This window comes from Hyperolius riggenbachi, chromosome 7, assembly GCF_040937935.1.
Source record: "Hyperolius riggenbachi isolate aHypRig1 chromosome 7, aHypRig1.pri, whole genome shotgun sequence".
In the NCBI taxonomy this organism is placed as follows: Eukaryota; Metazoa; Chordata; class Amphibia; order Anura; family Hyperoliidae; genus Hyperolius; species Hyperolius riggenbachi.
In genome coordinates, this window is record NC_090652.1 from 153558928 (window position 1) to 153574450 (window position 15523).

Genomic DNA, 15523 nt, shown 5'->3' on the forward strand with positions numbered 1-15523 from the left:
TCTAACCACCCCCTGAGACACCCATCAATCACCTCCTGTCACCCCCCTAGCACTCCTATCCATCAGATCAGGCCCAATACAACCTGTCATCTAAAAGGCCACCCTGCTTATGACCGGTTCCACAAAATTCGCCCCCTCATAGACCACCTGTCATCAAAATTTGCAGATGCTTATACCCCTGAACAGTCATTTTGAGACATTTGGTTTCCAGACTACTCACGGTTTTGGGCCTGTAAAATGCCAGGGCGGTATAGGAACCCCACAAGTGACCCTATTTTAGAAAAAAAGACACCCCAAGGTATTCTGTTAGGTGTATGACGAGTTCATAGAAGATTTTATTTTTGTCAAAAGTTAGCGGAAATTAATTTTTATTGGTTTTTTTTCACAAAGTGTCATTTTTCACTAACTTGTGACAAAAAATAAAATCTTCTATGAACTCGCCATACACCTAACGGAATACCTTGGGGTGTCTTCTTTCTAAAATGGGGTCACTTGTGGGGTTCCTATACTGCCCTGGCATTTTAGGGGCCCTAAACCGCGAGGAGTAGTCTAGAAAACAAATGCTTCAAAATGACCTGTGAATAGGACGTTGGGCCCCTTAGCGCACCTAGGCTGCAAAAAATTGTCACACATGTGGTACCGCTGTACTCAGGAAAAGTAGTATAATGTGTTTTGGGGTGTATTTTTACACATACCCATGCTGGATGGGAGAAATTTCTATGTAAATGGACAATTGTGTGTAAAAAAATCAAACAATTGTCATTTACAGAGATATTTCTCCCACTTAGCATGGGTATGTGTAAAAATACACCCCAAAACGCATTATACTACTTCTCCTGAGTACGGCGGTACCACATGTGTGACACTTTTTTACACCCTAAGTACGCTAAGGGGCCCAAAGTCCAATGAGTACCTTTAGGATTTCACAGGTCATTTTGCGACATTTGGTTTCAAGACTACTCCTCACGGTTTAGGGCCCCTAAAATGCCAGGGCAGTATAGGAACCCCACAAATGACCCCATTCTAGAAAGAAGACACCCAAAGGTATTCCGTACGGAGTATGGTGAGTTCATAGAAGATTTTATTTTTTGTCACAAGTTAGCGGAAAATGACACTTTGTGAAAAAAAACTATTAAAATCAATTTCCGCTAACTTGTGACAAAAAAATAAAAACTTCTATGAACTCACCATACTCCTAACGGAATACCTTGGGGTGTCTTCTTTCTAAAATGGGGTCATTAGTGGGGTTCCTATACTGCCCTGGCATTTTAGGGGCCCTAAACCGTGAGGAGTAGTCTTGAAACAAAAATGACCTGTGAAATCCTAAAGGTACTCATTGCACTTTGGGCCCCTTAGTGCAGTTAGGGTGCAAAAAAGTGCCACACATGTGGTATCGCCGTACTCGGGAGAAGTAGTATAATGTGTTTTGGGGTGTATTTTTACACATACCCATGCTGGGTGGGAGAAATACCTCTGTAAATGACAATCTTTTGATTTTTTTACACACAATTGTCCATTTACAGAGGTATTTCTCCCACCCAGCATGGGTATGTGTAAAAATACACCCCAAAACACATTGTACTACTTCTCCTGAGTACGGCGATACCACATGTGTGGCACTTTTTTGCACCCTAACTGCGCTAAAGGGCCCAAAGTCCAATGAGTACCTTTAGAATTTCACAGGTCATTTTGAGAAATTTCGTTCCAAGACTACTCCTCACGGTTTAGGGCCCCTAAAATGCCAGGGCAGTATAGGAACCCCACAAATGACCCCATTTTAGAAAGAAGACACCCCAAGGTATTCCGTTAGGAGTATGGTGAGTTCATAGAAGATTTTATTTTTTGTCAAAAGTTAGTGGAAAATGACACTTTGTGAAAAAACACAATTAAAATCAATTTCCGCTAACTTTTGACAAAAAAATAAAATCTTCTATGAACTCACTATACTCCTAACGGAATACCTTGGGGTGTCTTCTTTCTAAAATGGGGTCATTTGTGGGGTTCCTATACTGCCCTGGCATTTTAGGGGCCCTAAACCGTGAGGAGTAGTCTTGAAACGAAATTTCTCAAAATGACCTGTGAAATTCTAAAGGTACTCATTGGACTTTGGGCCCTTTAGCGCAGTTAGGGTGCAAAAAAGTGCCACACATGTGGTATCGCCGTACTCAGGAGAAGTAGTATAATGTGTTTTGTGGTGTATTTTTACACATACCCATGCTGAGTGGGAGAAAGATCTCTGTAAATGGACAATTGTGTGTAAAAAAAATTAACAAATTGTCATTTACAGAGATATTTCTCCCACCCAGCATGGGTATGTGTAAAAATACACCCCAAAACACATTATACTACTTCTCCTGAGTACGGCAATACCACATGTGTGGCACTTTTTTGCACCCTAACTGCGCTAAGGGGTCCAAAGTCCAATGAGCACCTTCAGGCTTTACAGGGGTGCTTACAATTTAGCACCCCCCAAAATGTCAGGACAGTAAACACACCCCACAAATGACCCCATTTTGGAAAGTAGACACTTCAAGGTATTCAGAGAGGAGCATGGTGAGTCCGTGGCAGATTTCATTTTTTTTTGTCGCAAGTTAGAAGAAATGGAAACTTTTTTTTTTTTTTTCACAAAGTGTCATTTTCCGCTTACTTGTGACAAAAAATAATATCTTCTATGAACTCACTATGCCTCTCAGTGAATACTTTGGGATGTCTTCTTTCCAAAATGGGGTCATTTGGGGGGTATTTATACTATCCTGGAATTCTAGCCCCTCTCGAAACATGACAGAGGGTCAGAAAAGTCAGAGATGCTTGAAAATGGGAAAATTCACTTTTTGCACCATAGTTTGTAAACGCTATAACTTTTACCCAAACCAATAAATATACACTGAATGGGTTTTTTTGTATCAAAAACATGTTTGTCCACATTTTTCGCGCTGCATGTATACAGAAATTTTACTTTATTTGAAAACTGTCAGCACAGAAAGTTAAAAAAATCATTTTTTTGCCAAAATTCATGTCTTTTTTGCTGAATATAATAAAAAGTAAAAATCGCAGGAGCAATCAAATAGAACTAAAAGAAAGCTTTATTAGTGACAAGAAAAGGAGCCAAAATTCATTTAGGTGGTAGGTTGTATGAGCGAGCAATAAACCGTGAAAGCTGCAGTGGTCTGAATGGAAAAAAAGTGGCCGGTCCTTAAGGGGTAGAAAGCCCTAGGTCCTCAAGTGGTTAAGATCAGATACATCAGTCTAATTGTTTCCAGTACAGGAAGAGTTGAGAAACTCCAGTTATCTCTATGCAAACAAGCCATTAAGCTCTCCGACTAAGTTAGTCCTGGAGAGGGCTGTTATCTGACTTTAAAGGTAGCCATACACTGGCTCGATTCCCGGCCGTTTCGACAGCAGATTCGATCCTGGGATCGAATCTGCTGCCAATCGTTCGCAGTAAACGCAGCCGCCGATCCGATTCCCTCCCGAAATCGGATCGGTCCGTCGATCGCGCCGTGCAGGAAATTACCCTCGATCGCCCGCGGGTAAAGTGCGCGTCGCTAGCGGCGGCCGATCCGATCAGGTATACATTACCTGAGGCTGGCTCCCGGGCGTCTTCTCCGTACTGCACGGCTCTGTTCCAGCTCCATCCATCCCGGCGCTTCCTGTGTCACTGCAGTGACCAGGAAGTTCTAATAGAGGGCGCTCTATTTGAACTTCCTGGTCACGGAGTAACACAGGAAGCGCCGTAATGGATCCGGAACAGAGCCGTGCAATGCGGAGAAGATGCCCGGGAGCCAGCGTCAGGTAATGTATACGGGGGGGGGGGGGGGGGGCGGACAGGCGGCAGGAGCAGCTCAGCAGATGGTGAATCGGTTTCAGGCTGAAATCGATTCACAATCTGTTTGCAGTAAAGGCAGCCATACGATCCCTCTCTGATCAGATTCGATCAGATAGGGATCTGTCAGCTGGTCGATCTAATGGCACATCGACCAGTGTATGGCTACCTTTATTATCTTAACTGTTCCTGGACTATTTACTTTTCCTCTGCCAGAGGAGATGTCATTACTACTGCTCTGAAAGAATCATTTTGAATGCTGAGTGTTGTGTAATCTGCATATATTATAGAATAATGCAATGTTAGAAAAAACACTATATACCTGAAAATAAAAGTATGAGAATATTTTCTTTGCTGCTAATCTTCTAGTAATTATTCATAGTACACAACCAATTCATTATATATTATATTTTTTTTCGCTTCAGTGTCTCTAAGGGGCGAAAAGACTGTGGTCCTCAAGTGGTTAATCTCATTTTTCTTAGTTTTTATATGTTAAATGCTGCTAAGTGGCCATGTTGAAAAGGGTGTGTGTGCAATGCAATGTATGTAGGAATGGAATGTTGTTATGCTGTCTTTGCTTTTGCCTGAAAATTGCACTTAAGAATTTCGTTGTACAATTTCGGTTGTTACAATGACATTACAGATTTTCTATTCTAACTCACCTGTCAGTGTCACCTGTAACTTTAGCACATCTCCTCCACTTCTCACAGTTCAGCATCGCCGATCTGACTCCTCTAGCGGCACAGTAATGAGTGGCACCGCCAGAGGGCATCAGAGAGGAACCACAGAACTGTGCGATATGGATATGCTGAAGATCCCGGCAATGCTAACAGGTTAGTTGTACCCTCGCTTCTGCTGACACCACTCTGTGGTGGCTGGGCAAGGGGCGCACAGGCACACACTTCTTGGTTCAGAGGCTGGTGCCTACTAAGCCTGCCCCCTGGGCCCAGCCCTGGTGAGGGAGAAGCAAGATCTGTAGTAAAGTCAAGCCTGGGGCTATAAAAACCCTACAATACAATTACTGAATACAATGGGACATCAATTTCACTTTAAAAAAAAAATACATATTTACCGGTTTTAAGGCATGGAGAACTTTGGACCTGAAGATTATTATGGCACAAAGCAGAGCTATGATCCAGAAAATCAGCATTACTCCTGAAGACTGCACTCCTTTTATTCTCTCGTACTGAATTAAAAAAGTAGCTAGCAGCTGAAAAAAGAGAGGATAAAAAAATAATAAGACAACTCGATGGACGTATGTCTTTTTTCAACCAAAATAACTATGTAACTATGTAACAAATCAAAGTACAGAAAATTGGTAAACATTTGGTACATAATGAGTATCAATAACGCAGTCTACGGTGGAGAATAAAAATTTTTAAAAAGCCAAACTCGCAAGATCTTACTCTACTGCACGACCCACGCTGTCAATCAAGTCCACATTGACTAGACTATACAGTACACTGCGGATGTGGATGTGGATTTGATTGACAGTGGCGCTCGCGCAGGCGTAGTAGAGGACGACCTTGCGAGGTCGACCTTTTACCCCGCCGGGCCCTCGGGCCAGTGGCTGAGAGTGGAGCTGCAGCATGGGACATGTCGGCTGCAAGGAGATGGAGGTAGCCCCAGGTAAGTAGTTTTTTTTTTTTTTTTTTTTTGCTCGGATATTCCCTTCAACACCTAGGGACCAATTTACAAATGAGTGGTACATGCTAAAAAACTGGCACTTCTTAGTTCTTCAGCCTTAAAAAATAGTTTGCAAGTATGCCAAGTTTGTAAGAAGGTGGTTAATTTTTGGATAGCAGAGATCAGTGCTTTGACTGCTTACAATAATTACCACAAAGTGGCAAGCCACAGCTCAGGTCCCATGTATACAGCTTCAGACTATAAAATGACTAACTATATTTGCAAGGGGGAAAGAAAACACGTACACGCATCAGATTTGAATTCTGGCTGCAGATCACCAATTTGTAAAAGCAGCAAAAAGTGGTCAAGAACTATGAAACGGCAAACGGGTATTTAAAACAAAGGGTTTTGTCTGCCAATGCAGTTTCATTTTACAATCTCAATGTGAATGTGATTTTGTGGTCTCCACTGTTTAAAGGACCACTCCAGTGAAAAACCGTATGCAAATCATATACAATGCTTTCCTATGGAAGCACAAAAAAAAATGGATCCGATAAAAAAACCAAAAACAAAATGGAAAAAAAAAAAACAATATTTTTACACTTATTAAAAAGACAAATGAAAAAATTCTAATGCATGCAAAATGTGAAAGGTAGGCATGCAGAGGCAGGCATGAGGCACCATTAGGCGATTGTGTGTATGTCTGTATATACAGGATCTTCTCAAAAAATTTGCATATTATGATAAAGTTCATTATTTTCTGTAATGTACTGATAAACATTAGACTTTCATATATTTTAGATTCAAATACACGCAACTGAAGTAGTTCAAGCTATTTATTGTTTTAATATTGATGATTTTGGCATACAGCTCATGAAAACCCAAAATGCCTATCTCAAAAAATTAGCATATTTCATCCAACCAATAAAAGAAAGTGTTTTTAAAACAAACAAAAAAAGTAAACCTTCAAATAATTATGTTCAGTTATGCACTCAATACTTTGTCGGGAATCCTTTTGCAGAAATGACTGCTTCAATGCGGCGTGGCATGGAGGCAATCAGCCTGTGGCACTGCTCAGGTGTTATGGAGGCCCAGGATGCTTCAATAGCGGCCTTAAGCTCATCCAGAGTGTTGGGTCTTGCGTCTCTCAACTTTCTCTTGACAATATCCCACAGATTCTCTATGGGGTTCAGGTCAGGTCAGGAGAGTTGGCAGGCCAATTGAGCACAGTAATACCATGGTCAGTAAACCATTTACCAGTGGTTTTGGCACTGTGAGCAGGTGCCAGGTTGTGCTGAAAAATGAAATCATCTCCATAAAGCTTTTCAGCAGATGGAAGCATGAAGTGCTCCAAAATCTCCTGATAGCTAGCTGCATTGACCCTGCCCTTGATAAAACACAGTGGACCAACACCAGCAGCTGACATGGCACCCCAGACCATCACTGACTGTGGGTACTTGACACTGGACTTCAGGCATTTTGGCATTTCCCTCTCCCGAGTCTTCTTCCAGACTCTGGCACCTTGATTTCCGAATGACATGTAAAAGTTGCTTTCATCCGAAAAAAGTACTTTGGACCACTGAGCAACAGTCTAGTGCTGCTTCTCTGTAGCCCAGGTCAGGTGCTTCTGCCGCTGTTTCTGCTTCAAAAGTGGGTTCGTGCTTCCATCTGCTGAAAAGCTTTATGGAGATGAAGATTTAATTTTTCAGCACGACCTGGCACCTGCTCACAGTGCCAAAACCACTAGTAAATGGTTTACTGACCATGGTATTACTGTGCTCAATTGGCCTGCCAACTTTCCTGACCCGAACCCCATAGAGAATCTGTGGGATATTGTCAAGAGAAAGTTGAGAGACGCAAGACCCAACACTCTGGATGAGCTTAAGGCCGCTATCGAAGCATCCTGGGCCTCCATAACACCTGAGCAGTGCCACAGGCTGATTGCCTCCATGCCACGCCGCATTGAAGCAGTCATTTTTGCAAAAGGATTCCCGACCAAGTATTGAGTGCATAACTGAACATAAAGTGTTTTTAAAACAAAAAAAAGTCAACTTTCAAATAATTATTTTATTGGTCGGATAAAACATGCGAATTTGAGGAATTTGGGGTTTTCATGAGCTGTGTGCCAAAATCATCAATATTAAAACAATAAAAGGCTTGAACTACTTCAGTTGTGTGTATTTGAATCTAAAATATATGAAAGTCTAATGTTTATCAGTACATTACAGAAAATAATGAACTTTATCACAATATGCTAATTTTTTGAGAAGATCCTGTATGGTCAGCTGACATAAGAACACAGCAATGTTACATTTTATGGGGTGATAAGTGGTTTATATGTGGTTGGTATTTTGATATTTCTGAATAAAGAGAACTGTGAAGAAGACAACTTTGGCTTTTTTGTTAGCCATTTCTTTTAAAGGACAACTGTAACGAGAAAGATATGGAGGCTCTCATTTATTTTCTTTTAAACAATGCCAGTTGCCTGGCTATCCTGCAGCAGTGCCTGAATCACACTAGAAACAAGCATGGAGATAACCTTTTCAGATCTGACAATAATGGCAGCTACACCTGATATGCTACAAGCTTGTTCAGGGCCTATGGCTAAAAGTAGAGGCAGAGGATCAGCAGGATAGCCAGGTGACTGGTATTGTTTAAAAGGAAATAACTATGGCAGCCTCCATATCTCTCTCGTTACAGTTGTCCTTTAAGCCAGTTGAGGTGTTCTGTGGCCAGCTGTACTGCCTTCGGGGCCTTCTTTCTGATAGTTTGGCTTCACATAGGAGTAATTTTAACAGAACTCGCAGGAAAGCTTTAGACTGTTTTTCATGTTACTGGAGCTGATTGGCTGAATCTTTACCACTTTTGGGTACAACTTCAATCCATTCTCACATCTTTCAAGATTTGAGATTATTTTAGTGGAGAAGCTTATTTTCTGCACTTTACATGTTCCCCTCTCCAATCAACTTTTTTATTCAAAGTATGCTTTTCTTTAGAAGAAAAAAGTCTGTAACAACCTATTTTAATCAGAATTTCAAAGAGGGATACAATACAACCAACACGTACATTTGCAGCCTTCCTTCCTTAAGGGAACCTAAACTGAGAGGGATATGGATGTTTCCTTTTAAACCATACTAGATGCCTGGCAGTCCTGCTGATCTCTTTCACTACAGTAATGGTTGAATTACACCTGAAACAAGCATGCAGCTAATCCAGTCTGACTTCAGTCAGAGCAGCTGATCTGCATGCTTGTTCAGGGGCTGTGGCTAAAAGTATTAGAGACACCGGATCAGCAGGAGAGTCAGGCAACTGGTATTTTATAGGGAAAAATCCATATCCCTCTCAGTTAAGGTTCCCTTTAAATAAGGGCTATAGTTGACAGCTGTTTTTCACAGGATGAAGGAGTTCAAAATAATAGTAGCATGGAGTTCAATTAGTTGAACAAGCCCCTTTCAAAGAGTGATTTAATTACACAGAATCAGCAACCTGCACGTCATGACTATTGGGTCTGTTGATTTTCTATTACTCTACAACACCTATTAGTAAATTATTTGTCTGATCAGGTTAGTGATGTCAGGCTGCTATTATTTTGAATGCAACTGTATATTTTGGAGTGTAGCTGGCTCAGAGAGAGGCGGGATAGGTTTTCCCTATCCGCTCTCACGAGAACTCTGGTTTGTACATACCTTCTTTGTTATACTGCCCATTTACTATACTACAATGAGGCCTGGAACCCACTAGGAGCCCTTTTCTGAGGCCTCTTTCACATCTATGAACGCGTGCAGGAGAAGTTTCCTGCACGCGTTATATGCCCTGCGGCATGTTGCCGGGAATCTGCGGTGCGACGCAATCATCGGCGGTAGCTATTAATTGAACCCGACGGAAAACGCCGGCTCTCAACGCTACTGGTTGCGTCGAACCGCAACCCACCAAAACGCAGCATCGGGTGTGAAAGGTAAAATGAAAGTCTATGGACTTTAATTTTACCTTGGTTAACGCAAAGAACTGCCTTTGCGTTATACCGCAGAAAAGGGCTCTGGTGTGAAAGAGCCGAGCGCTTTGTGATTTGAAAATCTCTAGCTAATGTAATGCTATGGGTGTGCTCCCACTTGAGCAATGTGATTATAAAAATCCTCCATAGCATTGCATTAGCAAGAGCTTTTTTCAAAGCACTAGCGCTTAGAAAAGGCGTCTAGTGGGTTTGAGCCCCAAATTGTGGTCTTGTGTCAGTTTTATTTTTTTTGGAAAGTTACCGAAATCTTCCATAAACTAACACAATTTTAATTTGAAAGTTGCCCTGTACATATCCCCCTTTAAAATTTACTTTAGTAAGAAGCCAGTGTAAAATGTAATGGTCATAAGTTTACACTTTCAGAGATAAGCTTTTTAAAGAAAATCTGTAATGAAAAAATTCCCCTGGGGGGTACTCACCTTGGTCCCACGGCATCGGAGAAAATCCTCCCGGATCGGCGGCGATGTAAATATTTACCTTTTGGCTCCAGCACGGGTGCAGTATCCGCTCTTCCCACGAAGATAGGCGAAAATAGCCGATCTCCGTCGGGCCGCTCTACTGCGCAGGCGCAAGTCTCCTGAGGAGCCGCAACAGCGCCCCCGCTGGAGCCCGAAAAGGTAAATATTGCCCAGGCTGTCGGATTTGTCGCCTGTGCGTTCCGGGGGCTGCAGCGAGACCGTCGGGGGACACAGGAGGATGGGGGAAGCCTTAATAGGGTCCAGAGGCTTCCCCCTACTGAGGTGAGTACCCCCCAGGGGAACTTTTTTTCAGTACAGGTTTTCTTTAATGGAATAAACAAAAATGTTGCAACAATGTTTGAAAATAAGACACTAGAGAAATTGGGACTTTCAAACATTCACGGTTACAAACAAATCAGCTAATGCACCATATCCGAAATGACTTCTTACCATAGTTATTCCGAGCACGGTGGGGCTCACCACAAAAACTGGGGCACGATAAATACTTTGACTCCTTTCCCAGAAAGAATAGAAGAGATCTGCCCAGCAGACCAGCCATAATATGAATCCTATAGCCTGCAGTACAAAAAAGAAAAACATATGTATTACATTTCAGGCCAGAAATCACAAGTCACGAGTAAATAAAGGTAAAGGAGACATATCTCATTAGGATTACAGTAGTATGGTGAATGTAGAACATTGGATGGCAAAGAGAATAAGTGGTCATCACTCCTTCCTTCCAGCTCTTGAGTAGTAGGCTTTTATTTTTATATTTATTTTTTTTATTTATAATTTATGATAAATAAGTCACGTGTGTCTAAAACTGCCCACTTCTACCCAGCATGCACCTTGTCATTCGAAAGTCAGCGGCAAACTATCGCACTCCGCAAATTATACCGACATTTTTCCGCACCACACCACACACTTGCCGACTCCTATCGCAATCACCTCGCACTAGGAATCTTTTTAATGAATTCACTGCAAAAACCCTTGTTTACTGCTAGCGGTAATTTCCCGCCCTTCTCTGAACTACAGCACTCACTTTTATGAATCGAGGCCTCAATCAGGAAAAAAAAGCGCACGTGCCCTCATGAAAAAAAGGGAGCTGCATTGGCGCCTACGATAAAAGCACCAATTAGCGGCAGAAAAGGGAAATTTGGGCGCATGGCAGTGGCCACCATCAGGCACTGAAGTTTACCTTTTTGCCCTAAATTGCAGCTATTGCCAATGAGAAGCTAATTTTAGATGCTGGGAGCGACGATCATTCAACATTCCCACAACCGCAGGAGCCCGGATAGAATTGCGGGCGATGGTTTTTTTGGAAATGCACATTGCATATCGGGTGCAATGCTGCAATGTGCATTTCCAAAAAACCCCGGTACCTGAAATTATAATCTGGTGCCTGCGGATATGTTGAATGTGTGCCACTAATCAAATGTAGCTTCTTAGCGGCAGTTTTGCGGCTTTACCTTGGGAGGGTTAAGGGATAGGAGAGGGGGTAGGGTTAGGGACAATGGGTGGGTGGGCCTTAGGTTTAAGTACCAACAGGGAGGGTCTTAGGGTTAGGCACTAACAGGCTACCGTGGGGGGGGGGGGGGGGGGTAGTTAGGGTTAGTCAGCACGGTGGCGTAGTGGTTAGCGCTCTCGCCTTGCAGCGCTGGTTCCCTGGTTCAAATTCCAGCCAGGGCACCATCTGCAAGGAGTTTGTATGTTCTCCCCGTGTCTGCATGGGTTTCCTCCGGGTACTCCGGTTTCCTCCCACATCCCAAAAACATACAGATAAGTTAATTGGCTCACTCCTAAATTGGCCCTAGACTACAGTACTTACACTACATAATATACATACATAGACATATGATAATAGTAGGGATTAGATTGTGAGCTCCTTTGAGGGACAGTTAGTGACAAGACAATATATATATATATATATATATATATATATATATATATATATATATATATATATATATATATATATATACATACACTGTACAGCGCTGCGTAAGATGTCAGCGCTATATAAATACATAATAATAATAATAATAGGCACCACCAGGGGAAGTGCACCCTTTTTTCCAGGCACTTCATTTCATGTATGTGTCCCCGACACCCTTAGCAATCCATCATGTTTGTCAATGATTGGCCAACTGCTACTGTAATTCCAGAGGAAAGCTGCAGCAAGAAATAATGGGCTGCCCCCTTCCTCTCCCAAAAACTCCATAGGACAAAATGCACACATCTGTACAAAGTTCTTAAAAAAAATTAAAAAAAATGCCTAAACTAGGCTTTATTTTTTGAATGTGTGGTAAGTATTTTCTTTCTAAAGCAAAAAGTGGGAAGAAGGGAACAATTATGAATATAGACTTGTTCCATTGAAGGTCCGTATTCATCTTCTGGCTGGGCATGCACGAGTAAGATTTGAGCATTCCCCATAGAACGAAGCCACTCAGAAGAAACCTATTCAGTACACTTTTTCAAATAGGTGCAAAAAAACCTGTGCTGGAACGGTGGACGTTTGGAGGACCTAACTTATTTTTTTGGTTTAGGTTTCCTGGAATTCATATTGTGTGGAATACATGATCTGTAATGCAGAAAGTTTTGTCCATTGCACAAGACCATTTTGCATTATTATTACTAATTGGCCCTACTTTAGTGTGAATGCCAAAAATAGCTTGGTTAGGCTAAATCTAAAGCTCAACACACACCATACAATCTTGGTTGTACAGATTTACCAAATCTATGTAGTATAAGGGCCAACAGATTGAAAATACCTTGAATGATTGATTGTATAAGCTCTTCTACTACATGAAAGTGGTAAGATTAAACAACCAAGATTGTATGGTGTGTGTTGAGCCTTAGTCTGAACTGTCTAAACTCCCTCCTCTCCCCCCCCCCCCCCCCCCCTTATTCCTTAATCACCCACATGAGGTAGTTTAGGGAGGAGCAGCCAAGGCACATTAAAGGATACCACAACTGACATGTGACATAATGAGATAGACATGGGTATGTACAGTGCCTAGCACACAAATAACTATGCTGTGTTCCTTTTTTTCTTTCTCTGCCTGAAAGTGGTAAATATCAGGTATGTAAGTGGCTGACTCAGTCCTGACTCAGACAGGAAGTGACTACAGTGTGACCCTCACTGATAAGAATTTCCCCCTTTTTTATCTCTTTCTTGCTCTCAGAAGCAATTTTCTTCTAGGAAAGTGTTTTATAGTTGGAATTTCTTATCAGTGAGGGTCACACTGTAGTCACTTCCTGTCTGAGTCAGGACTGAGTCAGCCACTTACATACCTGATATTTACCTCTTTCAGGCAGAGAAAGAAAAAAAAGGAACACAGCATAGTTATTTGTGTGCTAGGCACTGTACATACACATGTCTATCTCATTATGCCACATGTCAGTTGTGGTATCCTTTAAAGAGGGTTTCATAGAGAACACAACTCCTGTAAGACCAATTCAACCACAGTTACCTTGAGCCTCAAAGGATGCTATACCTTAGTTTAGGTAGCAAAGGCCAGTTCTCTTTTTCTGCAGGTACACCACTTATACAATATAGTAGGTGTGCCGCCACAGGCTTGAAACTTGCATTTGTAGTTTTATTGAGCAACTGAGCACACTGCACATTACGGGTGTACCGACCCTTCCTCAGGTGTACGGCCAAACACATCCTCCAACCCTTATATAGTACCACCCATACAGGAAGACTCACCCAAAGGGTGTATGTGCGAGAGATTACAAGCAGCATAAAAGTTCCCATTCAGGACCACAAAAGGAGCAGAAGGGATTTACACTGAAATCCTGAGAAAGAATAATGGTTGAGATCATTATGCCTTGTGGAAGTTTGGATGACCCCGCACAGCGGCGTCGCTAGCCCTATTTTAGGGGGGCCCATGCCCCCAACATGGCCTTAGGGTGCCCCGAATCTATTGTATGGGGTGCCCAACACAAGTGCCCCCAATGTATAATAATCTTAAGCAACAAATGCGGCCGCCGTTCACTCGATACGGCGGCCGCCATGATCTTCCGGCTCCCGACATCACTTTTAAAAAGTGACAGGCAGCATCCGGCATCCACTTCCGCCCCCTGCCCCAATCAGAAGTGGAGCACCTGGCAGGGAGCGTGGAGTTGCATCGAGAAGGCAGGGGGCTGGAGTCGTGGAGCGCGAGTAGCTCCGCCCCCTGCAAGTGTAGAGGAGATGCCGTTTGCCCGCCCGGTGCCCGCTGCTGCTGACCCTCTGCATGGCAGACTGGCGTGAGGAGTTGGATTCAGCCTGCAGCAGCGCTGGGCCCCTCCTCACATAGGCACAGCCAGATATGGACCCTCTTCACACCTCACGTGCCAGGCACTGCTAGCGTGGGAACATTAAGTGAGAAGCACAGCTCTGCAGCATGACAGAGGCTTGAGGAGCGATTGAACAAGCCTCTGCTGCAGAGCTGTACATCGGAGGAGAAGAAGAAAAGAACAGCTACAGCCAGATCCAGCCAGGAGGTCAGGACATCGGGAGAATGCAGCCGGAGGAGGTATGCATATACTCTGCCTGGCTTGTTGTGTGCGTCTGTGCCCGTGTGTGTGTGTGTGTGTGTGTGTGTGTGTGTGTGTGTGTGTGTGTGTGTGTGTGTTCCTCTATGCCCCCTTCTTTGTGCCCCATTGTGTGTATCTGTGCCCCAACCTCCATACCGCATGTACAGTATAAGCTGTTACTCTGTGCCCAAACTAGCTGCAGCGTGTGCTGATCTCTGCTAACTCCAGTATGTACAGTATAAGTTGTTACTCTGGGCCTGTAGTGAGTAAACTAGCTGCAGCATGTGCTGAGCTCTGCTACCTCGAGTATGTACAGTATAACCTGTTACTCTGTGCCTGGACAGATTGTAAACTAGCTGCAGCGTGTGCTGATCCCCGCTACCTCCAGTATAAGCTGTTGCTCTGGGCCTGTACTGATTGTAAACTGGCTGCAGCTCTCTGCTATCTCCAGTACGCACAGTATAAGCTGTTACTCTGGGCCAGTACTGATTGTAAATTGTAAACCAGCTGTATTGTGTGCTCATCCCTGCCACCTCCACTATGTACAGTATTAGCTGTAAAGCCTGGTACACACACAAAATTTTGAGTAGCCAATTTTACTACTTCTAGGTATTATGAGATCTCAGCTCTGTTCATAGTCTGTTGATCCTCATACTACATAGAGTTGGTCAAATTGGTCAGTGATTGACCAGTCAAACTTGAATGTGTGTGTATGCATCTTTACTCTATGCCTACACTGATAAACTAAAGGATAGGGGGCTACATCCAACATTTTGCTAGGCAGGCCCATTATTATTAGGTTACACCGCAGTTAAAGTCATGTAATTTGGTGCCATTCATGGCCACGCCCACTTGCTCCAGGTCACGCCCATTTTTTGCAGAGTGCCCCATCTCTTTTAGGATCCTAGCAACACCCCTGATCCCCCCCCCCCACCACTGTTTACTGCAGGGTAGACAGTATAGTAGTTCCCTGTATAGGAATTGTACATGTTGTATTCTAACCTTGTTTGTAAACTGCACATTAAATAGGACCAGGGATGTGTACTTATGGATAAAATTTGGCTGAAATCTGAATGAGTG

The 15523-nt window shown here is 43.0% G+C and overlaps 1 protein-coding gene across 1 annotated transcript in view; it reads right to left on the reverse strand.

Moving 5' to 3' along the window:
* Positions 1-15523, reverse strand: part of ABCC1 (ATP binding cassette subfamily C member 1 (ABCC1 blood group)) — a 303768-nt gene that overhangs the window by 228727 nt on the left and 59518 nt on the right. Inside the window, 2 exon segments of the mRNA XM_068244766.1 lie at positions 4896-5033; positions 10370-10495. Coding sequence (XP_068100867.1) covers positions 4896-5033; positions 10370-10495 — 264 coding nt within the window.